Below are 27,352 nucleotides of genomic sequence, written 5' to 3' on the forward strand. Positions count from 1 at the left end.
CTTCCGTGTGCGTACTACTACTACTTCGACTACAGAATTATCACCCTCAAAAGTCTTGGAAATGTACTACAGACTTGCTGCATTTATGCAAATTTTTCTCTTGGTTTTCATGTCTGTCTCACGTTCCTTAAGTTATCATTTAACATTTCTCGTGACCCTTAATATAAGGGTATGTCTTACCATTACCAAAACTCAGTTACTAGCCGAGTTGAATTTCATTGGAGAGACACCAAAATGTGAAGATTGCCATTCATGGCCTTGTTCAATTGTTTGTTTGGTCTAGAGTAGTGTCTTTAATTTAGAAGACCCCAACTATTGTCAATTCTCATTTTGCATGACTTAGTGTTTTTACGTGTGCTTAAAACACCCTTACATGAATGGTTTGTTCTGGACTGTGGTTGAGAATCATTTGATCTGGATGCAGCAATATTTTACTTGCATATAGTTCCACTGTAACAATCTCCTCTATACTTTCTATATCACATGCACATTTTCCCACCTGTTCACCAATCACCCAATCTAACCCATGCTTCTATTGAACCTTTATTGCTGTGACTTCTCTGATTCCTTGCACCTCCTCTCCTGTTTACAACAGGGTTTAGCAGATCAAGTGCTTGTTTGATTTCATAGGAAAAAATATTGGTTTTGAATGAATTGATTTTAGTTAAAAGTGAGTTGAATGTAAAGTAATTTATAAAAGTGAGATGAACTATGAATTTCAAAGTAAAAATCATGTTTAGAGTTTAGGCTCAAAAGTTACAATTTATATCTTCAAGTTTGAATTAATTTTGGATGCAAAATCAATTCTACCGAAGAGCAATCAAACATGTCAAAATACTAGGCAAGAATATTGAGGTTTAGACGGGAAATAGAACTATTTTTTTAATAAAAAAAAAATCAAATTTCACTATTTTGAGTAATAAAAATTAAAAAATAAATAAATTTATTGTGATGATGGATTTGATAAATACTATTTAGTTATTATAATTTTTTAATTGATAAGAAAAAAATCATTTAAAAAACACTCATTTAATTATTAATTTAAAGATTTAATTTTTCGGTACATTCGAATTTTTAAATGGACCATAGAAATCGTCAAATATTGGTGGATATTAGATTATGATTTTTTTAAAAATCAATAACAAACAGGTCAAAATTTCTAAAAGTAATTTTTTTCACAAAAAAAAAAATTGAAACAGACTCTCGAACAAACCCATAACTGTACCAAGATGCAGATTTTTATCCTCTCAATTGCAGGTATCCATCAAGTATGAATCTAATTGTGATCCTAATATTTGTGGTAAGGAATTTACAAATGCAAAGAGCACAAGTTTTCATATAAATTTTGCTTTATATTTCTGTGTTATCCTTCAAATTTTTCAGCTAAGCAAACAACTTAAAAATAAAAATAAAATTAAGCAAACCAAAGTTTTTCTAGGAGTTTTTCTAGGAGTGTGTTTTTTTTGAAGCTTATAAACTCTGCAACTAATTCAAGAGCTTATAATTATAAATAGTGAACAAGTGTATGAACAATTTTTTCTGGTTCTTACTCGTTATGGTTAACTCAAGTTTCATTCTTGAAATTTATGTAGACTTAACAACTAAGATATATAAAAAACTCAAAACTAAAAGATAATGATAAAAGAAATCTAAAATCATATTGAGATAATTTTAGTACTAACTTGTAAAAATAATTCATTAAAGAAATTAAGAAATCTAAGTCTTATACAGCATCAATGAAATTGCATAAACTAAAAAAGCATATTCTAAAACCACTATTCTAAGCCTAAGTACTTATGCATAACCAAAGTAAATGGTGAACTGAAAGTTTTGAAATTCTATACAGAAAAAGTAGCCAAATGAAAATCTTGAAAGGATCAAAGAACTGGACAGCCTTTAACAAAGATGCCCTTTGCAGTAGGACAAGTAGCCAAGGGGCAGCCTTCAACATCATTTCCCCACCAGTTAAGCATAATGTTGTTTGAACCCAAAGTAAGAAACAGTAAGATTGTCATGAAGGCAGTTCCGGCATCAAGACCACCGGACAAAACATAATTGTACTTCTTCCACCAATCTTGTTTATATCGATATACAACGAACCCTGAGATAAAGCCAACAACAATCCAGCTGGTGAAGTTAACTGCAGTAGCAGGAGGCATCATTGATGTAGCACCCAACAAGACCGGCATGTTAATTAGACGAATCCATTTTTGTCCCGGGAATGATTTTTGAGCAAGCCAAACTAGACAAGGTGCAATGGCTCCAGCAAGGAAGAACCAATTCACAGTGGAGTATTCGCCAAGGTTTCCGAAGATTCTGCGTGGTCCGAGGAGTCCCCATATAACTGATGCGTCGTAGAAGACATTGTCCATTGGGCAAGTCCAAGGGCTATCGGATGGTAGTTTGGAAGTATCGCAAAGGTCAGGGATCGTCCCCATCAACCACCAAGCAGTTCCTGTGTACACAAGTACTGATATGAATGTGCCTACCACCTACAAACAATGCAGACAGGTTTAGTTTTTTAACAAAAAGAACTTATGTGAGACTCTTGTAGGGGTTGAAATTTATAATGAGAAAAATCATAAGTCGAAACTGACCTGAGCCATGAACATTGTTCTTGGTGGAATCTTCATATAGTGACCAAGTTTAAAGTCTTGTAAAAATGTTAGTGCCTGAGACATGCTAATGTAGCCATAAACCTTAAAGCACATGTTAGCCACAGGGCGCTCCGGATACATATAACCGATGATATATTCTGTTATAATGTTTAAGCCTGGTTCCTGTTAAAAAGAAAGAAAAGAAATCTTAGCCAAGTATCATTATAAAGTTAGCAAGTTAGCAAGTTAGCAAGTTTTGCAAGTAAATTCTTAAAATACCTGATTTGTAGTGGAATATATTATACCGATCGGAAGAGTGAAGGTAATGGAAATAGCACAAGCTAGCAATACACCCCACCAAGGCAACTGAAGTGATTCGTTGTAGTATTCACAAATAAAAATAATAAGAGCTATGTTCACAACTAGAATGATGTGAAACCACCACATAGGGACTGATTTGTACTTCTTCATAAGTTTTGTGTGTATGTCAATTTTTTTATGGTCCCCGAAGGCTCTTTTACTTTGCATCCATATTTCCCTGCATAGTTCGAATGGTAAGTGTATGTGAAATTAAAATTTTGCTAGACATCACATATTTTCTGATAAAATTTAAATATGGTGAGGAGGATATTGCATATTTTCATATTAAATACAAAACAATATTACAATAACATCTTTACTTAGTTAAACAAATGCAAACACAAAGATCTTAATAAGATGATTCATAAAGTGATTACCTTCCATGGAAAAGAAGAACATGCATAATTGTAGCAGAAAGTGTGGCGAATCCAAGGCCATAAGTTATTGCAAAGAATGTGCTGAGATGAACAGGTCCATTCTTTGCATAAGCATCTCGATCAAGATGGAAATCAGAGTTGACAATGCTCGAAATGTCATAAACCGAACCGTTTCCCTTAAAAAGCTTACTTGAAAAGATTGGAAAGTTCTTAGCATTGTAGACATTTAACCAGTAAGTAATCGGCGTCATCACATACATAATGAGAACGTATCCAACAGCGATATTAGCCGTAGCAAACCACGGGCTAGCTAGTGGACTGTTAAGGTAAGAAGAAATTGTAGACCAATCGAAACCAAATGAAGCAATCCCAAGACCTTTCATACCAGAACCAAGTTGTTGGACAAAGACAGATTTGGGACCAAGCCAACAGATCCAAGAGAAAGATGTCAACATTGAAAACATGTAGCCTGGTAACACATAGTATGCCAATGCAGAGATCATGACAAGGAGGAAAAACTGAGTCCGGCTTGTCGCTCCTTTAGGTCTTTTACTTTTCTCATGTAGAGCACTGCATTCATATAATATCATCATGGCTTTAGAATATATAGTTACATTTTTTAATAGAAAAATTATTGCTACTGAAAAAACAGCTTTAATTCTATAAACTAACCTGAATAATGAGACCTGCACCAGATTAGAAGGCCACCACATTTCTGCAGGCTCAACAAGATATTTCCTAAATAGTCCTGCCCAACCAAATCCCAGCACCTAAAGTTTAATAGCATATGAAAATATTCTATGTTAGTATAAGTTCAAAATTAACAAATGAACTAGCTTTTCACAAAGTAATTAAAAAAAAGTATAGAATTATAGATACTATAGGTAGAAGAGAACCTGAGTGGTGAGCATGAGTAGTATCGCCGGAAGAAAACCGAGTTGCCTTTTGTAAATAAGCTTGACTGCACTCAAAACATGAGTAGCATAAACGGTACCAGCACCGGCATTAGCAAATATAGTTATGAGAACATGTTCCTTCATATTGAATGGTCCTCTATTCATTGAGAATTCAAACCAAGTATCTTTAAAGAAGACGCGAGTGGGCAAAACTCTAGCCATGAAGTGACCAAGTGGAACAACAGCAATCTGAGCAGAAATTGAAGTGATACTCAAAGGTTGTGTTCTGTACCAAAAGAATTGATTCACAAAAGAAAGAACCACACATGAAAGTATGCCAAGAACCCACATTCTGAATGTGACAATAGGTAATGTAGGATCATCAGTCTTTGGCACTGTTAGTTCAACTTGTTTTATAGGACACTCTTCATACTCATTCTCCTCATCCTCCTCTTTCACAGTCTTAGTTGTCTCAATCTCAAACCTTGAAGCCATCACAATGATATCCTGTGATGTTGTCTCACCTTATTTTTTCTGTGTTTAATTTTTATGATGCGTTTAGTATTTATAATTATAGAGACTATTTGATTTTTAAGATTATTTCAACCACCTCCAATATATACGGATTCTGTTTCTTTTATCTTTTTGTTTGTTTAATTTTGATTTATATTTATCTTTTTAAACGAATTTTTATCTATGTTTGTTTGTTTTTGAGACAAAGAATATCTTAATTCTTAACTACACCACATATTTTAGAGGATTTTGTTTCAGTTCACTAAATAAAGGGAGTTTTTTTTCTATCATATTATTTTTAGAATATACAAATATAACTTAACAAACACTTCTTCAAAATAAAACTTAACAAACACACCCTTCTATTGCTGTCAAAACAAAAAGCCACACCCTTATATTATTTAGGCAAAATTACACTACAAGTCCTTTATCTTATTTTTTTGTAACACTTTGGTCCTTTATTTTTTTTTTTTTGTAACATTTTGGTCATTTATCTTTTATTTGTAACACTTTAGTCCTTTATTTTTTTTATTTGTAACATTTTAGTCCCTTTTTTGTAACAGTTTGGTCCTTTATCTTTTTTTATTTGTAACACTTTGCTCCTTTATTTTTTATAAATAAATAAGATAAGGACCAAAGTGTTACAACAAAAAAAAGATAAAGGACCAAATTGTTACAAAAAAAAGATAAAGGATCAAACTGTTATAAAAAAATAAGATAAAGGACCTGTAATGTAATTTTGCCTATTATTTATAAAAAATAAAAAAAAACTATATCACACATTGAGTAAAATAAAATAAAAAAACGACACCACACATATCATTTTTATATATTTTTAAATATTTTTTTTACTCATAAGAGTTTACTGGGATCCTGCAACTGCAATCGCGATGGGGCTGAAACAATTTGATGTTATAATTGACTTTGAACTAGATTAGACGGTATAGTAGGTCAAATAGTAGTGATAAAAATAAAAAACTAATGTAACGTCAAAAACAAAAATTGTACTATAGTATCTGGTAAGTACTACTGTACTGTCTATACGGTAGCCGTCAAAAATAAATTGATACATGATGATGATGCATCATGGTACCGCCGAATTAGCGGTGAGTTAGTTAGTTCAAATAACGTTACAGGACAGGAGCTTCGATAGATTAGATATGCCCGAGAAATACGTGACAATATTGGATTGGATGTCGTCACTCACAATGTCGTCACTCACAACTTTACGCCACAAATTCCCCAATACGTGACAACTTTTTGAAATAGATTACATTTTTTTCGTGTATTTTCTTTGTGACTTCTTTGTTTCAGTATGGCATTATTTGATTTTTCATCTTAGTGCGATGTTCTTTCGATCCCACATCTTGTTGTAATGTTTGTTTGGTTTAGATTGACAAATCAACCACATATTTGACCAATTACTAAATCGTCAACGATGTAGATTCAGTACATGTCTATCTTAGAAGAATTGGGTTTGATGTTGCTGTTTAAGATGAACGTAAATGAGTCCAATCTGGCATGTATGGTATTCTCCATGAGAGTTACTTTTGCCGCCATACCAGTTACTCAAACATTGTCCGTTATTTAAGTAGCAGACGGCATTTTTTCCTAAAATTTCTGATTTTATAACATCCACTACTTAAGGGGCGCGAGTAACCACTAGCGTTGCAAAAGTAACTCATTCTCAATTCTGTAATTTATTTTTAATGAAGAGATCTTCATGCCCAAACCTTCCTTGTAGTCCGTTTTTTATTAATTTCCATTTTCAGTATAACTGAAAGAAAGTTACATTCATTGGCTCTTTAGTTTAACCCCTATTATTGGCACACACAAAAATATCACAACATTTTCCACCAGAATATTGTATTCCAAGATTCCAGGTTATTTTATTAATTTTGGTAGGTTATCATGAACCCGTTATTAAGCGTAATATACAACAATTATTCGACTAATTATTATGTAATGTATAACGTATCACATATATTAGATAAAAACTGAATGAGTGATTTGAATATCAAACGAAAATATAATCCAACATCAACCCCAGTCTCAAGTCATAGCGTGTTTATGTTTAAAATCAGAAACACTAAGCCAGTAATAAAAGGTTAATCTGAAGGAGAAGGTTACACCACAACCAAACCAACTCCTCGCACCGTCCACATACACAACTTAGCATGTGTTTGGTAGAGTGGCACACGATTCCAGCTCTCGTAAAATTTTGAAAATTACAACTTAGAGAGTATAGGAGAAGAACATTGAATGAAAAAGTAAACAAACAATAAAATGCCAACCGCTATGGCACACTCGTTTGCAGACTCGATTTCATATATGTGAGATATGGGTAGTGGATCTACATATGTACAGGTGCTCAATTAAAATATCTGAAAAACAAGGAACGTCGCAACAGCAGTATTTTAAGCAGCAAAAAATTTACCATTAGATCTTTTGTAATTCACTGAATTTGTTTAGTTTCTCTTCTTTTTCTATCCATTTCAAGCCAGCCCCAACAAACATGGCACAAATATCAGGTGCAAACCCAGTGAAAAACAAAGACAACTAGACAAATCATCACTAACTCCAAAACATAGTGGAAAAAAATTCAGACATCGAACATTGAAAACCTAGGACTCCCAAACCTAGAAAGTGAAATGCACCTTCAGAAAGATTCATGCAAGGAAGAACAAGAATGATTGCTCTGGTGCAGAGTGAGAATAGGCACAATTTACATTAATTTAGATTTATTGGTGAAACCCCATAAACGATCGAATTCAAAGAATGATACTTTCAAGCATCATCCTTCAATATATAACACTCTTCAAACTAACAACTAACGTCGAACTAAAGTCTCAGAATAAATCATGTAACAGCTAACACTGATCTGATCAATTTCGTATGAGGGTTGGTTGTGAATTGTGATCAATAATAACAGATCAATAATAGCCTCCGGTAACTACTCTAATATTTCATGTCCAACTAACACAACTCGCCAAATAAATCACATCTACAAACCTAACACTAACAACTACAGGGAAGAAAAAACTTTTTTGTATGACTAGCCACGATTAATAATTAGTTAACAACTTAGCAAAATACAACCAATATTAATTATCTAAAAGACTCACTAGAAACATTCATGGAAAACATGCTTCTTGTTCTCATATATTCGCAACTACAGTAAAACACTTTCAAGATTTGAACTTGTAACAAACAAGACAGTTCAGAGAAGTTTATATTAAATAAATTAGACAAATTTCTAGTACAAATGCGCAGTCTGAATCTCAAGCGAGCGTGCTAACAGACGAAATTCAAAAGGTTCAACTTGATTCTAACGAAAACAATTGTAATTCTCGATTGCAAGGTTGACCACTTGCCTCTCGTAAACACAACCTCCCCAAACATGCGATTCCTACATAGAATTTTCGTTTCAAGATTAAACACGATTAACCATTTGTATTGAAGTTTTAATTCAGCACTCAATGACCATCAATAACAGAGCGGAGCGGATCGAAATGACAACATTAATCACCTGTAGAATGCATAATTCAACGCTTGCCACGATGTCCGCCTCCTGACCTAGCACCAGGGTTGCGAGCGAATTGGAATCGTAAATTAACAGAGTTGCGGTCAAGCTCGTCAAATTTGTAACCTGCAAAATTAAGCTTCATTGTTTTACGATGAAAAACTAACCGCGTTCTCGACGGCGAAAGACGTGGTAGCAGGCAGATGTTATAAGACGTTTGTTATACCTTACCTCAGCTTAATACATATTAAACCTGAAATGCATTTGTTAACGTTCAAACCCAATTTCGAACATATGGGAAAATACGAGGCCTTCACTTAACTACGAAAGGGATTAAACTTGCTATTAAAGAAAGGACGAAGAAGGTGAGTAACCGTTAGTCAGTCTCCATTCCCATTTGTCGAATTGTCTTTGCGTTTGGGCATTCGGTGAAACAGAATATATCTAGTTTAAATATTATTCAGCGGTAAAACATAACATGGAAGGGCATTAACGCTGCTATTCGATGGAAATATGACTGTCCGAAATAAAGAGTTCAATTGGTCAGGATGGCCAAAACATTATGCAGCAAAGGAGTTTTTATGCAATCCAAATCACAGATAAATAACTCAACCAAGAAGGGAGCACCCTCCATACTACCATAATATGGAAATATCAAAATGGATTACATTCCTAATCATCCGATTCCCGTCACAATTCCAACCAGAAATATAAAATATGACTATTAGATTTATAAGTTGGTTGGGATAGATAAAAAAAATTTCAAGGCTGACCATGATGATGAACATTTAGATTTTCTACAAGTTTATGAATTGAATTTACATTTCGATTCCACCTAGGCAAAACGAGTTGACGTAAAAACTTAATTCTGACAACTTGGGTTTTATCTATCACAAAAAACTAATCATATGTCTGTTATCAGATATCTAGGAGCAGTTCCACACTCCTGATGCACTGTCATGGGAGGAAGATTGATCATAAATCACTCAAATTCACATTGATATTGCCTAATCTACGTACGAGATATACCGGGGAAAAAAATATTCTACAGCAATTTCTATATAATCAGCTCATGAAGGGAATAAGAAAATGAACAAACTGCCTTGTCAAAAAAGATGGATAAGGTTGTCATTACAAGAATTAAAGAAAAGAAGATATTACCATGCAATGCATCCATGGCAGTTGCTGCATGAGCCGGACTTACAAAATCAACAAAACAAAGTAACAGTGGATCACCCCCAGGCTGCACATAATCCCAGTCAGAAATCCACCAATGCAAATAATATAATTTTTATACTTTTTAATTAAACTTACTTGTCTTGACTCCTTGCTGACAAGTCTAACTTCTTTGTAGCCAACAAAAGGACGAAAAATATCTGTACCACTGTGTTAAGGTCTTAAGGAGGAGGAATCGAAAATGAAAAACAATAAACTAAGGGGAATCAGATGAAAGGAGGAGGAATCGAAAATGAAAAACAATAGACTTAAGGGGAATCAGATGAAAGGAGGAGGAATTAAAAATGAAAAACAATAGACTAAGGGGAATCAGATGAAAGGATACGAGCTACTTCCCGTCTTGTACAGTTGGAAGGTAAACCTTCCACAAATAGTGTATTGGTAGCACCGGGTGGAAGCGAATGGTCGGGCCTTCCACCACTTAATTCCAAGATTTGGTCTTTTACATTTGGTCTTCGGTCTACTCCCCCAATACTTGCAACATGAGAATCATCAATAGAATGACTGGGAAGTCCCCCTTCAATGGGTCTACTAGACGGTGCCGAACCATAAGTTGAAACCTGGTGAAACAAATATAATAAGTTAGCCTAAAAATATAGACTTGTTTACATGTCATATTTGCCGTGCGACTTGTGACGGAGCTAGATTGAACAGGTGACCAATTCAGTGACATAAGTTATCCCATCACATGCTCAGAGTGCATGGATGGAATTTCAAACAAGGTAGAATTTAAAATTTCACTCTCACGATGTAATTCCTCAATTTTTCTAAAACCTTCTTTAAGAAAAACAGAATTTCAATTTTTTCCATGAGTCCTCTAAATCTCCCGTCTCCCAGTAAGAAATTTGGAGCTAAACCATAATAATTTAATGGAAATAATTTGAGCATGAGTATAAGGATTAAAAATACACTTGATCAAGTCTGTACCTTACCTGTATTCATATACATGGCAAAAGTAAGATAAAGTAAATAGATCCTAGTTTCCTTAAAAAAGTTCAAAATGCCGAATAGGGCAATAGACAACAAGAAAAGATAATTGATCATTTAATAACAGAAAAAATAAGTAATACCGCACTACGAAGATAGCGCTCATAGGATGCATCGAGGGTTTCAGTATCTCTAATTACTTGGAGCCTTCCTCTATCATCGTCATGGGGTACGTAACTGGCCAAGTTATGAACGCCGGAGACATCTTCAAAATTAAGCAATATTGAAATTAATTATAAGAGAAAGACTAGAGCCAGGGAGAAAGGAATCATTAGCATGATGAAATGAAAATTAATTTATCGAGATATGGCTAACAATACAACAGTTTTGAATTTGAAACTGTATGACTTGGCTATTCATTATAATATATATCTCTGAATGAGAAAGTTCGCCAAAAAAATCAGTGTATAGGATGGCAGGTTTGGATAATATCATTTAGAGAAAACTCTCAACACTTTTTGTGCCCTGCAGTTTATTTATTTCTACAATTTAAGTCCATCAAATTCTTGTGTCTGATCATATGAATCAAATTTGTAATTTTCAGAACAGTTTGATTATTACCAGTGCATCAAAAACAGATCCATTAAAACAGTTTCACAATCAAGCCAAATATATTAATCAAATACTCTTGAAAAATTTTATACTATAAGCAGTTTTCAACTTTACAAACTAGGAGTATGTATATGCAATACAATAATAATAATAATGAAAATAAAAAATTTCAGCTTGAAAAGTGGGTTTGCAGTTAAAACATTGAGCTTTAGAAACCCCAGAAACGAAAAGGGGGGAAATTGTATGTGTGAAACCCTAAATTGAAAAAAGAGAGAGTAAAGAGAATAAATCTGGTACCGTAATCGGGACGGGGACGTTTGCCGGTGATGGCAGGGGGGGCGTGCTGCGGCTGTTGCTGCTGCTGCTGGGATTCGGCGGCGTATCTCCAATAAGCGTCAGACATGATGGTGTTAATGAGAAGCAGACAAGGTACGAACGATGAAGTAGAAAGAAAGTGAGTTTAAGAATGAATTAGATTGTGAATAAGGATCGCGTGTGAGTTGAATTGAATTCTACGAGGCGTTTCCTCAAACTCAATAGAAACGCACGTTGTACAGTTCAACTTTTCTGTTCTATATGTTCTTTTATCTCGATCTGTCTCCGTTTACTTTTTGTACTTTTTTTTTTTTTTGTTTGCCTTTTTGTCCTTTTTTTTTTTTATGTGTATAAGTTTTACGATAATTATTTTATAACGAATTTACTTTGAGTTTTATACGCCGAATCATACCGTATCATACTATATTTATGCAACTTGTACACATTTTTTTACCACCAATATTCAGCTCACTAGATTATCTTCGGGGTCAGTTTTGACGTCTGATATCAAGTGTTTCAGCCATTTCGTAGTTGCGGGATCGAATCGTAGTCTTCCCAACTGTTCCTACAAGGATTTGAGGGGTATGCACTTAGCTAAATAGTGTTCTAGGTCTAAGTTTAGGAGTAGGTGAAATTGTAGAATGTGATTATCAGGCGGGCAGGGTGCTATAGATACTGATAGTGGGTTTTCTCAGTGATTTGGTGAAAGGAGAACATAACTTTCCCCGATGTTTACGATGTCTTATGAAATTCCGGTATAGCAGAAGACAAGAGTTGTCCACGATGTTCAGACACTTGTCGTAACACTTGTCTTAGCAGTAAGAACAATAAAGCAGGGCATTAAAAATATATACCGAAAAACATAAAAAACACACCAGAATTGTCAACCTAGTCCAGCATAACAGCCTACTCTTGAGGCATATCAAGTCAGGGATAAAGTCAACTAAATAGTATCAATTCGAAGACCACACAACAAACTCCTCGTTTACGATCTTCTCACTTAATCACTACCCTTGACTAAGTTCACAATTTGGAGTTGCTAACAAGCTTCCTCCAAGTACAATACTCAACTCATTACCTACAGGTTTCTGAGTGAGGACATAGTGACCATCTCACAACCCGAGTGGTTCACTTACACCAACTCTCCCGGAGAGTGGCTCAAAGACACGAAACCCTAAAAGACTACATCTTTGATATTTTGTTTCAGCTTCGATTTCGGTTCTTAAAATAGGGTTAGAAGCACCCTTTATACAGCAGAACTTTGTGGCCTTTGAATCAATAAACTTCTGCTCCAAGAAAAACCTTCAGAGGTTATATTATAAAATTAAATCTTTCTTTGCATCTAATACTGTATCCCTTCCATAAATATATTTGTTTTAAATATATTTTGAAGCACAAAGATTTATTTGAAATAAATCTTTTATATTTTCTCCAACAATCTTCAGTGAACATATTTTAAAACTAAATCTTTTGATTCCTTAATATTTGATAATAGTTTTAAGAACCAAGTAAGCTAATACAACCTTCTTCTGAAGATTAATAAACCACGTGCGTCTTGGCGCACAAGCTAAGGTAGAATAATTCTTCAAGCAAATCTTCGAAAGATTGCATACAAAATTATAACACATTCAGACGCGCAATCAGCCTACACAGGTGTTGTTCCACATGTATGCACATTTGTCTCAACACTTGGCTAAATGATGTTTTTGCAAAATGTAGTCAACATACAAAAAACCAACAATCTCCCCCTTTGGCAAATTTTGGTTAAAACAATTTTAGACCAGTCTTTAGAGAGATACAATCCATACTTTCCATTGAGTCAACATGAGCACACAGCTAGGAAAGAAAGTAACACATAGCAAAGCTACTTCCAAGATAGCTCTCCAGCTACGAATAACTTGTAAGTAGTATCAGAGGCATGCAACAGCAGAAATAAACACATCTAGCCTCAAGGAACAACAACAGGGAGAAATAAACTCCCACAGTGAATTCAAAGATAGGAGAAATAAACTCCTACAATCAGAGTACATCCATTCAACAGAAGATCATCGGGGAAAAATAAATTCTCACACACATAGAACTATGAAAAATAAATTCTCAACCACTAGAGAATAAAGCCAAGAAGTCTCAGCATCTGGCATCACACTTGTCACTCATTCATACTACCACTCCCCCTGAAATTGTGCATGACAGAGTACAAGCATACAATGTAGTCAATCATAAGAACTACAACAGCCTTGTAATAGCAGAAACATTCAATTAGAGTGATCAACGCTTAATGATTGTTGTAGACACACATGTGTGCATTCATAAATAAGCATGTATAAGTTACCCATATTTATATGAATGTAACAAACTAAGTCATCCATATTGCTATGACCGTGACCCAAATCACCCATATTTCTATGACTGTGATCCTAAGCATAAAAGTCATCCATATTTCTATGATTATGACTAAGCACGATGAATCATCCATATCTATGACTATGATTATGATCATGCCCTATGCTACAAGTTTAAATTCTTTTTGGAATTATTGCATGCACATCACGCAGAGCTGAAGGTAACATTTACTCCGCTCAGACATAGGCCTAGCAGATTAACACATCAAAGGAAGAACCGCAACAACAACAACATACACACCAGATGTCAGCACATCTGTCCACACATCACGCACATAGATCTTACATATCACAGATCATTACTCCCCCCTTTTTTAGCCACAAATTCTGACAAATAAAGTCAGTATGCATTAAACAAAAGAACAAAAACATTGAGGTATCAGAGCAGTATCAGAAGTGCAAGTTATATAACGGAGAGAAATAAACTCTCAAAAAAGCACCACATATGGAGGAATAAACTCCCACTTACTGAGAAAAATAAATTCTCACATATCATATCAGGATGTCTAGACATCAGGCATGACATCACACATCAGGAACATATCACTCCCACAACCGTCAAGCACACTACCAGAGCATAAGCTGTCATAACACAATCATCAGAAATATTTTACTCTCCCTAAATACATTACTCCCCCTTAATACATGCGCATCCTATGGTTAGTACACGCAAGTTACTCTCCTCCAAACAGAATCTGTTTCATGGCCACAAACAAGATTCCATAAATCTAGCTCATTTGATCAAAAGAATTCTCCATATGTCAGAGAAAATGTCCTTCACATTTGAGCTTCACCTCCACATAAAGAATCTGCATAATCTGCTGGTCAGATGTACCAACATCTGGGAGGACATCAGTTCCCTTCTCAAGGAACACACCAAGATATCTCTTTTCAACAAACTCATATATGAGTGCCTTTATGAGTGGACTTGAGATCACCCTCAAGTATCTTTGACATCTCTAAAAAGTTAATTGAACCTCTCCTCAAGTATCAATACACCAAGGGATATATCTTCAGATGAGAACAGAGTGTTGCATCATCAACACTAAAAAAAAACACCAGGAGTTTTCCATCAGATAAATATGCAGCGGAATTCAAACCAGAAAACTCTTCAACAAACTTCAGGCACAACATAATGACCTTTGCACAAACTCCACACTCAAGGTGCAACAGGTTAACATAGGTTTGAAAATAAATTAAACCATACAATAGCTCATCACCAAAGCTACACGCCTGAACAACAACAGACAAGTTTAATACACACTCTGTCATGAATAGTCCATCCTCCACTTCTAGGGACCATTCAACCAATATGAACTTCTCCAATTTCAAACAATTTTTCAATATTCCTTACTTGCTCAAAACCAGATAGTATCTTCCCTAGGATCTCACCCAGATTCAGAACAGAGTGTTTGCTCTGATACCAATTGAAATTCCGGTATAACAGAAGACAAGAGTTGTCCACGATGTTCATACACTTGTCTTAACACTTGTCTTAGCAGTAAGAACAATAAAGCAGAGCATTAAAAACATATACTGAAAAGCAGGCACTCAGAAAAAACAACTTGTGCAAGAAACAAGATGTGTAGGTGCAACATGTTCAACAAGATGTGTCAGACATCTTATTAAGGGGGAGAAAACATGTAACGTGCAACATGTTGAACAGATGTCCCAGACACATGATGCAGGACATCTTGCCCCCAGTACAGTACAACAGGCCGAAGAACTTAAACTGAACCAATCCATCAACATAGCTTACTGGTTAATCTCTTCTCTTTATTATATATTTCATGCTGATTATTAATTTAATTATGAGCAACTAAATCTCTATTGATTAGAATTAGTAGATGATCTTCCTTGAATTTATTTGAACCATGTAAATTGTTGAGGATCCTTGAGACCTTTTTAATATTATTGTTATTAAGTTATTTCATAGATTTATAGATTTAATAAAAGATAAAAAAAATTGATTCATATTTTTTTGTTATAATAGATTCATAGATTTAATAAAAGATAAATTTTTTTTTGAAAAGAGACGACACGTAGACTCCACATTAGATTAAATTATTAAAAAACATGCCACATAAGAATTTGCTCATTGAGAAACAACGTGAGAACGCCAAGTGTACTTTTTACTTTGAGCAGAATATTTGGCAGCATAGGAACAATAAATTGTGGAGAAATGAAGTAGAATCGGTCAATGTTGTGTGTGATCGTGACATTAATCGGAACCAAACACAAAAAATGAAACAAAAGCAAAGTAGTATTCAACCAACTATAGCATGTACTAGGTGGTCCAAACCATCTATCGGAAGGTACAAATGCAACACAAATGCATCCTTCTCCATTATTCTCAACAAAACGGGTATAGGGGTATGCGTTAGAGATGATCGAAGAAGTTTTGTACTTGCTAAGACGGAATGATTCTCTCCAATTATGAATGTGGACATTGGTGAGGCGTTGAGATTGTTGCATGCCATGAAATGAGTTCAAGATTTACAACCGGAGCATGTGGATTTTGAGCTTGATTCACAAACTGTTGTAACTAAATTTCATAGTAAGAATAGAGATGAGTATGAGCATGGTGATATTATTAAGAATGAAAAAAAAAAAAATTACAAGCCCTAATTACTTGGGCTAAACTGCGTAACAATAACACAAGGTGAGGGACAAGCCACCATTTCTCCTTCACTTCACCGCTGATATCAGAACACCGTCGCCGTTCACCCGTCGGACAGCCACTGTCACACCCCCGTCTTCTCTCTTGGTGAGTTGATTTCTTATTCCCTATACCATTCTCTTAGCTTTCTTGCTCATTTTTTCTCTATACTCGTTAAATTTTGGGCCATTGATTCAATCCTCGATGCTAATTTCTGTCAAATGTTATTATTGCCCAAGTTAATTTTTCAGTGTTTCATGTAAAAGTGATGATTGTGCAGGGATGTTTCTCACTTTGATAGCATTTTAGATTCACTTGTTTATGCGTTGTGTTATATTTCAATTTTAGTGTAAATATATGTAACCGATAAATAGATTCTAGGGATGAAACCAATAGAATCAAGTCTCAAAGTAGGAATTCTAATGAATTGAATAAAATCCGGTACAAATGAGATTATCCAAACATAAATGAGAGATTTTTGAGAGAAGAAGATAATTGTCCATTCATTGATTGATTGTGTTCCAAATGAGGCTCATTGCCTTTAAATACAACCACAAGACTAAAAAAGTAAATTGACATGATAAACTATTTATTTAAGATAAATTATTAAACTATACTAAAAAAATCTTGTCACAATACCCTTCCCTTCAAACATCCTTGTCCTCAAGGATGAATAATCACAAGTACCATGTTTACGAGGCAAGGTTTTCCATTTGATTAAAATTTTAGCATCCCGAACATTTCCCCTATTGATCATCTTCCTGTGAAACACAGCTACAAAAGCAAACTGATTTAGAACTAGTTGAGATCTCTCTGGTGAAGAGTAGGCAACAACATATTTGGTTGTGAAAAGTTTCAATCCAAGCACATGGAACAAGTTATGAGTCTCTAAATTGTGAGATGTAGTGGATTTGAATATTGAAGCCCCATCTTGCTGAACTAGTGCATTACAAACCATGCTAGTAATGTTTGTATCCATGCAGATTAAATTACCACTACTATCCTTGACATCTAGAATGAATGAATGGATGTAGTTATGCAAACAAAACACCAACTGTGTATCATCAGAAAAATAATCATTGACATAGTAAGAATAACTTTCCACCACTTGTCCAATTTTCTTTAGTTCCTGTAAAAAATTTGAACAAAATGTTGATGGCTCCTCCATTCCAAAATGAGTTTGCTGAATAGCAACCCAACCATTGCAAAATAGAACAATTTTCCTTGGTGGTATTGCAGAGAGCTTTTTCAAACCATAAGCAACAAAAACACCACCAAGATTAAAACACTTAGTGTTAAGAGAGTTAACCACATAAAGCCTAACAAAAAGTCTTCTTTTGATATCTGCATAATTAATTAGTCTTCCATAGATAAAAAACTTCAAAGAACTCCAATGCAACATGTTGGTAATGGTGTACTTAACAAGCTTAATATCCACCCTTTGAAGGCCTTTGGATAAATCAAGAGAGACACTTTCAGACTCAAGATCTCTACACCTGCTAAAGATAGCATCCCAAACAACCACAAGGTACTTTGACATTTGATCAAACAGTTGGATGGAATAATTAGGGTCTTCAAGTGGATAATGATAAAGACAATATATAGACAAATTTGTCTCCACAAAATTCAGTATATAAATCCACATCCATCTTAAAAGCCATTTTGTTATTTCATCATAATACATCCAAACACAATCAGAATCATAATCTTTAATAAGGAAATTGTAGTAAAAAAACCTGAAATATTGCTTTTGCCCACTGGAAATATTGATCTGGTGGTATCGCCAGTGACGATGGATTCTTATTGTTGCGATGTGTGAACTGCATTCTTGCTGAGGGATTGTGTATGATGTTGCCATTCTTTACCAGTGGAATACTCAAGGTCCCCACACCTTCCTCAACATGGTGTGAGCAAGTTTTTTTCAATTGATATGCTCTTTCTCCAATCTACGGAGCATGAAAGGAAGATTGTATCCGACAAACACTTCCTCTCTGCATACAACTTTTGCACTGTGTGTTGATACATTTCACCAAAAATCCTACATTTATTTTGGATTATGATGATTTTTCGTACCCATGGCCAGCCTGAAGCTTGTCCCGGCGACGATTGCATTGGCTGGAACTCGGTTATCGTCAGAGATGTTTGTGACGGAATAGGAGAGAATAGGCAAGCATTTGATGATGACGTTCTCAATAGAAACAGAAACGAAAGGAAACACCTCGACAAAAACAAGAGCGACAAAGACCCACCGGGATCGAAACATTTGAGATTGTGGGAGCTTAGAAGAAATTTTAGTTGTCGTACCATAACTAGAATAGATGCTTTCATAGTTTCTTGTTGCTTGTTCAACCATGTGGATTTCAAATGCTTTGTGGGCATTTGATCAAACACTTGGAGGGTATGTTGGAGCAACCCATAAGATGCAATACTTGGATATTGAGTTGCTGTGAAATCCTCCTTTGTGGTAACCGACAAAGAGAGTGATGGCGTTGGAACAAATGTTAAGATCAGTTAAGAAAGAAGAGTCGGGGTCAATATTCTTCATCTCCACGTTGGTCTCAAAATTTGAATCCGTGACTACTTTGTCTTCAACATGTGTCTTCTTTGTGTCGTCCTTGTCAGACAACATGGAATTAGAGAATTCTGGAGTTGAATTTGTGAGGGATGGAGATTTTGGTGGAATTGTGGTGGTTGAACTAGGGGTTTTCTGAATTTGCTCGTCTGTTTCTGGTTCGTGAACATTTGTGTTGTGGTTGAATGTGTCTATACCTTGTGATTTAGGAGGAACTGTGGTGGTTCTGGTGGTGAGGGAATAAGCTTCTGCAGATTTAGAACCATGTCCCTCATTCTGCTTCTGCTCTATAGGACCTTCACCGTCCAGTTCAGTTTCTTCTTCATTTTCCTTCATTATCATTTGAATATTTGTGTGATGAAGCAATTGATGTTCCACGGTAAAAGGTTGATCACATATGAAACATATACCCATTGCCATCTTTTCTTCAGCTTCCTCAACACTGCAAATTTTCACCAATTTGTATTTTGCACCCATTAGCGCTGAATCGAAGGCTCTAGATACCAATTGTAACCGATAAATAGATTCTAGGGACGAAACCAATAGAATCAAGTCTCAAAGTAGGAATTCTAATGAATTGAATAAAATTCGGTACAAATGAGATTATCCAAACATAAATGAGAGATTTTTGAGAGAAGAAGATAATTGCCCATTCATTGATTGATTGTGTTCCAAATGAGGCTCATTGCCTTTAAATACAACCACAAGACTAAAAAAGTAAATTGACATGATAAACTATTTATTTAAAATAAATTATTAAACTATACTAAAATCCTGTCACAATATAGTTTCCTATCTGCATTCAATTGGTAACTCGGTATGATATCATTTGGTCTTTTCTCCAATTTGGCTATCCAAGATATATGATATATGGTCTGTAAAGTCTTGTTCAACCGACAATGTCGAAATTTTTAGGCTGGACTGTGTGTGTGGGTTTCAGTGGTGCTTATCGCTTTGTCTAAGAATAAAAGATATATGATATATGTAATATGAGAGAGGACCATTTTATGTTAGATTGATAGGGCTAAGTATTATCTTAACAATTCTAGGTATGTGTTTGTGCACAACATGGCAATTTTCGGATTAAAATATTAAGTCTGTCCTTAAATTATAAGTGCTGGTTATAAGTGGTAACAAGAAGAGGGAAGTTTAAGTCAATAGTTACGTTTTAGTTTGAGCGCTTCGAAAGGATTCTATTGGGATCCTCACACTCTTCATAGTTAACAAGGTCAAGTCTCCACAAGTGCACACTCAATAGTATGAGATTGAGAAGGGAGATGATGTCTTTGAAGTTTTGTTCAAGGAACAAAACTTTTTTCCCACGGCACAGGATTTCCCCCTATTCTATCTCTCCCTCCATTGCAATCATGCCGTGTTCTTTCACGATCTGCTGAGCGGCAAGTGAGTACTTATATCGTCATTAGTGTATGCCAACTGTCAAATTAGGATAAATTATACTTTTGGAAAATGAGTGAATAAAGAGATCTAATTCTCTATCAAGAAAAAGAAGACATACTACTATTTTGAGATTTGTATTTATTAAAAAAACTCCATTCTAGATTGATTGTCTAGATTTCAAGGCCTATCTGAGAAATTTGAAAGCAAGCTTTGCAATCTTGGACACACTCACTTAGATGAGTTTGGGTCTAGCACATACCCACACCAGGGCAGTTTTCCCTAGAATTTAAGGAGTGTTTGAATAAACAATTTAATTTGAATACTTAATAAGTTATTTGCATTTGGATATGAAGATTGGTTAACTATTTGTGTTCTCAATATTTGCTTTCACTATAAGTTTAAGGAACTTTTCAAAATAAGATGAAAATATTTTATGGGCATATCATAAGATATTTTTCTATGCTTTACTAATGCTTACCATATGTTATGAGATATAGTTAAAAAATCTCTAATTAAACTCTTCCTCTCTTTAGACGTGACCTTATGGGGATGTAGGGATAAGAACATTCAGTACTACTTTCCATTGGTCGAGACACAGAAAAGGTACATGCAACTTGCAAGACAATGTTTTGCCTAAATTAGTAAAGATACTAAGTACCAAAGTATTGGGCAGTGATTAACATACTTGAGGTCATGTCCCTGTAATTATTGGGATGCTATGTGTTATATAACAGGGATTCGCCTGCCATCATATTATATTGGATTGTTCAAATATTTGTTTCCTTCTATGTGTTTAATTCTACTTCATAAGGTTTATTGGACGATTCGATTGATGAGGTATCCATGACTTTTTACCCTTTCTATTGGCAAGCATGTTGGGTTGTACCTATCACCGTGGCCCGGAATAATGAGTTGCTTTCACCGAAGTGATCGCACGCATAAACCATATCTGTAATAATAGCAGCTAATGGGTCAATCAGCTCAATCTAACCCAATCCGTAAGCGCTGAGTTGGATCGGGCATTCAAGTAAAGCCAATTCAAAATTGCAGATCAATTGTCAACCTGCTCCAATCTAATTTTATCGTTCACAGTGTGTTTGTTCTTATTGCAGAAATCCACAAAAACATCGTCTTATTGGGATACCATACTACATTGACCTAAAACCCTTCCGATTTGAGCTTCTCTCAGCTTTGTCGCTTGAAATTATTGCAGAGATAGCTTTTTGGGTTACACATGGATGCCACACCATACGCCAAATCTCAATGGGACTTTAGCTGGTCACTCTCTTTCTCTTTCTCTCGATTTTATAATTCTGCAATGAAAATTTTTATTATCTTTTACTGTTGTTCTTCAGTTTTAACTTTTTTGTAGTGTTTTTTTTTTATGCAACTTTTTTGTAGTGTTGAAATGTGTATAACTAGTGTTTATCCGTTTTGCATCAATACTGTTTTGAAAAACTAATGATGTTGTTACTTATGTTTTCAAAAATATTTCAGTTTAGTTTATGACTTTATGTTATACCTAAGTTCACTTTATAAATGATGTTATGTTATGCCCATATTAAGTTAAATTTTAACTATAATTAAATCTTATTCTACTCCTATAATACAATGGAATCTTATTCTACTTAGATTATATAATACAGTGAAAATTTTAACTAGAATCTTATTCTACTTAGATTTTAATTCATTCTGGTCCTTTGTTCATGCCATATAGGGAAAATAAAAATCTTAATTTTGGATTTCATTAGTTACATTTTTAAGGTTAAAGAATTAACATTCTCTTTTTAAGTATCGTGTATTACAAATTGTGGGAAGATTTTCATTACGAATATTCATTACAAGTGAAAAGATTGCTTCTAAAAGTGTATTTTGTGTTCTGAAATTATTTAGTACTTTTAACGACTGTTATTAATACACTGGAATGACAATTACAGTGACCTGGAAGTGAATTTTGGATCTGAAGAGAATGCTTCTATTGTCTATGCTACCTTAATGGTTGACAAGGAGGTGTGTGTTTGAAGATATGACTTTCTGATTCTTTAGCAGTAGTTTCTCAACTAGTTTTTCATTTTTTCTGTTTTCTGCAGTTGCAACCTGATAAAGTAAAACGACTCATGACGGTGTCTAATGGAAAGCTATTAGTGTGAGTAGTTCATCATTTCCCGTATCGCAACAAATGTTATTTATGTTTTGAAATACATTGTATTTATATGCTTGCATTGGAATCTGTTTCATTTATATATGAGGTGTTATGTATAAATGATAAATGAGTACTGCAGTACCATGTTTCGTTTAACTACGAATATATTCATTAATCGATGTTATGACTAAAATTGTAAATATATCCTCTGGAATATGAGGCAAACTTTCTGTCAGTTAATTTTTCCTCTTCCTTTGAAATCATTCTCTTCAGGCACTTCGAGGCAATAGAAGCCAGATTTCTTCGTGCATCATTCAGCGCTTTTGTAGACGTCTTAACGCTAGCAACCAAAACAATTGAAGAATTTGGTCCAGGAATGGAGTTGTGAGATCCACTTCTCTCTTGGTTTTTGCATTATTTAAGTGTACTATAACTTCAAATGTTAAAATGTACTATTATTTTCTGTATGATTATTTATGTAAGAAGACTTTTTTATACATGATGGAGGATTTAAGCTCTAGTACATGTTAGATTTAAATAATTCGTGCTTTATTGATGTTTTGTAGTGGCAAATAAGATCTATTCTAATGTGATGATGAAATGAGTAAATTTATGTCGTCTTATGTAGACAAAACCAAAAGAAACAAAGTCAGTGTGCGATGAAACAAGTCAGTGATCAATTGATTGTTGGATTAAAATTGAATAATGTATAATGGAAGAAAGATTGAATTTCTTTTATTTTTCTTATAAATATTAAATGTGTTTTTATACTATTTTTATGTGACACTTTTGTATTTTTAGCATCAGATGTTGTGGATCTTTTGAAAAAAAAATTCAAAGGACGTAACAATGTTGCGTTTCTATGTCTATGAATGTAGTTTTTCAGAAAGATTTTGCGGTGCGGTTTCTTGTCCGTCTTTTTCATTTATGTGTAATTATTATTTATAAAATAAAACACACAGATGTAAATCCAAATTGGTTCAATTCATAGGCACCGAGATTCTGCCGCTTGAACACCGTTTCAGACTTTCACTTTCATTTTTCCAAAATAAGTAATAACTTAAACTTAAAAGCAATAATTGATCACCTCACTCACTCACTCACTCACTCACCTACATAACAAACAACAATAGTGAGGACATGATACTATTATTCAAAGTTACTTTCAACTGTTACATACTTGACAGCTACCTAACCTAACATCACAATTTAATTTAATATTTTAATCTTTAATTTAAAAAGTATTTAATAATTTTTAGAAGATTAAAAATGAAAGTTATTTATTATATTCAGTGAGATCAAATACATATTTAATCTCTAGGTGAAAATAAGTTATTTAATTCTTATATATTTTATTTTCTATAATTAGAAGCGGCCATGTCTTTATCTGATGAGATATTATTATTTATCTTTTTTATTTTGAGAAAGAATATTATTCAGTGATGATGTTTGTGATGAGTTAATTAATTAATTGTAGCATATATGGTTACTCTTGCACGCTAACTCTCTCTCTAATCTATAGGCTATATCATTCTCCTTCTTCTTCTTCTTATCTTGTTATTGTTATTGCAGATTCTTTAGGTCATAAATAATTGAGCTTATTTAGGTGAAGATATTTGATTGATTCCTCCTCATCTGCTTAGTTACTAAATCATGGCGGAACTGATAGGGCCTCGCTTGTACAGTTGCTGTAATTGTAGAAACCATGTTTCTTTCCATGATGATATTATTTCCAAGGCTTTTCAGGTAATAACTACTAAAACCATTTATCTTTTACTTTTCTGCCTCATTTTTGAGACATGATGATGAGATCAGAGTATGTTTATTTTTAATTCATAGTATATGTTTATAGTATACATGTAGTATGTGGAATTAATCTTAGTAATCTTTATCTTGTCTTTGAAATTCTCCCTCTGCAACTTTTCATATTCCACTTTATTATGCTTTTTGTTTACTTTTACTTCTTATCTCCAAATCATTATATAGGACATGTTTCATTTTAAGTGTGAGTGGTTAATTACGTCCCTCTCATGTGGTCACGGAGCATTGACTCATTGTTGATCTGGCTTCCCCAGACTCTTCAACAGAACCAGTCAGTCACAATTAGAATGTTTTAGTAGGACTCCTATCAAACATGTGTAGCTTAGGAGTAAGCGCGCTTGTTTTTCTATGTTATTTGTTTGGGAGAGACTAGGCTCTCTATAATAACGATAGTGTATATTCAGTTTGTACATTGTATATTCCATATACTGCCGCGCGTATACTATCATTGGATCAGAAAAACCGATTATGCACCCTTTTCATGATCCATACACGATGAAAAATGGAAGCATGTTTGGAGTTTTTAGAATGCGCTTATGATTGCTACATGGAAACCTACGACGAGATAGGTGAAATGTGGTGAATCCTGGAGGCTGAGAAGTTTGAGTCACAACACAGAATTGATGAACTGCTTGAAACTGTGTGGTTTATCAGTGCGGACAGACCAAATGATTTGCCACACGTTTCTCACACAGTGGTTCGGATTTCGCAACCCAGATGACAAGTGGCAGAAGTTAATGATTCCTATGTTTGACGAAGAGGATGCGTTTGGTTGGACTAGTCGCGTTGAGTACTATTTCAATTTGAAGGGGGTTAAAGAGCAAGAAAAGATTCAGGCCGGTATCAGTGGTGGGAATCCTGTTCTCCAAATCCTACCTGGGAGGATTTCAAGGCTGCGTTAGTCAAGAGGTTCCAACCCTCAAGGTTGTTGAGTCTTAAGCAAACGAGTTCTGTCAAAGAGTACCGCACACACTTTGAACTATTTGCTGGACTTCTTAGGACAGCAAAGCCAGAGTATCTCAAAGGCGTGGTGAAGGCTGAATTAAGATTGCATCCGGTTACCATCTTGCCTGAATTGATGGATTATGCACAACACATTGATGAAAAGAATGTTCTTTTAAATCAATGGAATGCACACGACTAGAAGTCAGCAACCTTCCACAAAAAATATCCCTCCAAACAGACCACACCAAACACTATGGCAGGTGACACCAGTGGCTGTGGCACAAAAAAATACTGGTTTATTTTGCAGCAGGGAAGGAATTTAGGAGACTTTACAGATACAGAATTACCGGACAAACTCACCAAAGGCTTGTGCGTCCGTTGTGATGAGAAATTCTCTCCGGGCCATATATGCACCAACAAGCAATTCAATGTTTTAATCATGGAAGGTGAGGAAGAGGATACCTAACCACTCTAACAAAACCTAGAATCAGATTCACCCTTAAACAATCTCGAATTGTCAATGTATATCCAAGAAAACTCTCAAGCTTTGGGGAGATATTGATGACCGCAAGGTATAACATGAGAAAACTATGTGATTCAATCAACAATATCAGTAGACCCCCCCCCCACCCCCCCACCCACTTCTAAACCCAAACATTTTAATTTTGTTATGGACAATGGTCTATTATTCAGGCTATATGCTTGAATTTGAAGAAGGAATAATTTGTTTCGGTTTCAAGTTTGGATAATTCTCTGTCTTGTTCTTCACTATTAGGACATAAAAATGAAAGAATTGCTAGGCTGGTATTTTTCCTATAATATCATTCATTACAGTGATGTTTTGTTGTAAATAAGGTAACTGTATTTAGAATGAATGCACCAATTGTACAGTACAGGTCTTACTTGTATATATATTATTAAGAATGGAAATAACTGAGGGATTTGACAGAGCAATTCTGTTTAGAGAATAATGGTTGATGATAGCAGCAATTTAGGTCTTTGACGCTGAAAACAGGTTTTCTATCAATTATATGCCTGTACAAAGTGAAAGTCGCTAGATGCTTATTGGCAGTGATTGTCACGGATTTCAGATGCATAGTTATCATATTTTTGCAGATGCTTTTGGTTGAAAACGGCATTTCAAAATTGGTAGCAGTATTTCGATCATTACTACATTTTTGGTAGGCAAAAATGTTCCCAAGGGATCATTGTTTTATCATTTGCACTTGAATTTTTTCTAACTAAAACTCTTCATTTGTTGTTGTTATTGAAACATCCATTTATTTTAGTTATATGATTTTATCTCATACAATAGCTTGCCTAGATCATTTACTGATATTATTTTCATAAATTTCAAAACTAGGGAAAAAATGGCCGAGCCTTTCTGTTTTCACATGCAATGAATGTTGTCACTGGGCCAAAAGAAGACAGGACTCTCTTGACTGGCCTCCACACTGTTGCCGATGTTTACTGTGGTGATTGCCGCGAAGTGCTGGGATGGAAATACGAAAGAGCTTACGAGCCTTCTCAGAAGTACAAGGAAGGAAAATTCATTCTTGAAAAGTCAAAAATTGTTAAGGAGAACTGGTAGCATTCACTTATGCAGCTTTGCTCCCAATCCATTCATTCCATTTGCGATGTAGATTTATTCATGCTTTGGAATATTCACTATATATGTACAGGAAGTACTCATGTCATTGCTTATCCAACTTCATATTATGTTTCCTCATGTTATAATTAGAAGTGAAATTGTAATATAACTTGTTTATTCGTCGTTAATAAAATCGTGTATTCATTTTCGAAAATTCACAATCCTCTTGGAAAATCGCACATGCTGTTTCTGAGATTCAAAATCATTAAAAAATAATTGTTATTTGGAAGAGAAGTAGAGAGTTTTCGGAGAAGAAGATGAACAAAGTGAATAGAGTGGAATATGTGAGCTGATTGCTATTTATAGTGTTGGTCAAAAATTCGAATTAAATAATTAGAAAAGAAAATATAATTTTTTTTTTAACTTCCTATGGGAACGCATGTCCCATTTACTCCTATAAAAGTG

At 34.6% G+C, this 27,352-nt stretch overlaps 4 protein-coding genes across 8 annotated transcripts; 2 read left to right on the top strand and 2 right to left on the bottom strand.

Moving 5' to 3' along the window:
* Positions 1-1,669: 1,669 nt before the first annotated feature.
* On the bottom strand, positions 1,670-5,249 carry LOC123909221 (oligopeptide transporter 6-like). Its single transcript, XM_045960016.1, has 6 exons — positions 4,231-5,249; positions 4,007-4,104; positions 3,335-3,904; positions 2,877-3,135; positions 2,598-2,780; positions 1,670-2,492 (listed from the first exon to the last, which is right to left on the bottom strand). The coding sequence occupies exons 1-6, from the start codon at positions 4,723-4,725 to the stop codon at positions 1,878-1,880; spliced, it is 2,220 nt and encodes a 739-aa protein (XP_045815972.1). The 5' UTR covers positions 4,726-5,249; the 3' UTR covers positions 1,670-1,877.
* A 2,598-nt stretch (positions 5,250-7,847) lies between these two features.
* LOC123909222 (RNA-binding protein 1-like) lies at positions 7,848-11,643 on the bottom strand. Of its 2 annotated transcripts, XM_045960017.1 has the most exons (7): positions 11,339-11,641; positions 10,573-10,694; positions 9,828-10,062; positions 9,581-9,642; positions 9,428-9,509; positions 8,273-8,392; positions 7,848-8,152 (listed from the first exon to the last, which is right to left on the bottom strand). In XM_045960017.1, the coding sequence occupies exons 1-6, from the start codon at positions 11,442-11,444 to the stop codon at positions 8,289-8,291; spliced, it is 711 nt and encodes a 236-aa protein (XP_045815973.1). In that variant the 5' UTR covers positions 11,445-11,641; the 3' UTR covers positions 7,848-8,152; positions 8,273-8,288. The 2 variants fall into 2 exon arrangements, with proteins under 2 accessions (XP_045815973.1, XP_045815974.1); XM_045960018.1 differs by lacking the exons at positions 7,848-8,152; positions 8,273-8,392 and adding an exon at positions 8,869-9,220 and having other exon boundaries at positions 11,339-11,643.
* Positions 11,644-16,369: 4,726 nt separating this feature from the next.
* On the top strand, positions 16,370-23,050 carry LOC123909223. Of its 4 annotated transcripts, XM_045960020.1 has the most exons (6): positions 16,375-16,525; positions 21,259-21,414; positions 21,500-21,665; positions 22,325-22,397; positions 22,478-22,533; positions 22,804-23,050. In XM_045960020.1, the coding sequence occupies exons 3-6, from the start codon at positions 21,622-21,624 to the stop codon at positions 22,916-22,918; spliced, it is 288 nt and encodes a 95-aa protein (XP_045815976.1). In that variant the 5' UTR covers positions 16,375-16,525; positions 21,259-21,414; positions 21,500-21,621; the 3' UTR covers positions 22,919-23,050. The 4 variants fall into 4 exon arrangements, with proteins under 4 accessions (XP_045815978.1, XP_045815975.1, XP_045815976.1 ...); XM_045960022.1 differs by lacking the exon at positions 21,259-21,414 and having other exon boundaries at positions 16,370-16,525; positions 21,601-21,665; XM_045960019.1 differs by lacking the exon at positions 21,259-21,414 and having other exon boundaries at positions 16,374-16,525.
* A 583-nt stretch (positions 23,051-23,633) lies between these two features.
* LOC123909225 (protein yippee-like At4g27745) lies at positions 23,634-27,105 on the top strand. Its single transcript, XM_045960023.1, has 2 exons — positions 23,634-24,276; positions 26,660-27,105. The coding sequence occupies exons 1-2, from the start codon at positions 24,184-24,186 to the stop codon at positions 26,885-26,887; spliced, it is 321 nt and encodes a 106-aa protein (XP_045815979.1). The 5' UTR covers positions 23,634-24,183; the 3' UTR covers positions 26,888-27,105.
* Positions 27,106-27,352: the final 247 nt, after the last annotated feature.

Source organism: Trifolium pratense, linkage group LG2 (genome assembly GCF_020283565.1).
Source record: "Trifolium pratense cultivar HEN17-A07 linkage group LG2, ARS_RC_1.1, whole genome shotgun sequence".
In the NCBI taxonomy this organism is placed as follows: Eukaryota; Viridiplantae; Streptophyta; class Magnoliopsida; order Fabales; family Fabaceae; genus Trifolium; species Trifolium pratense.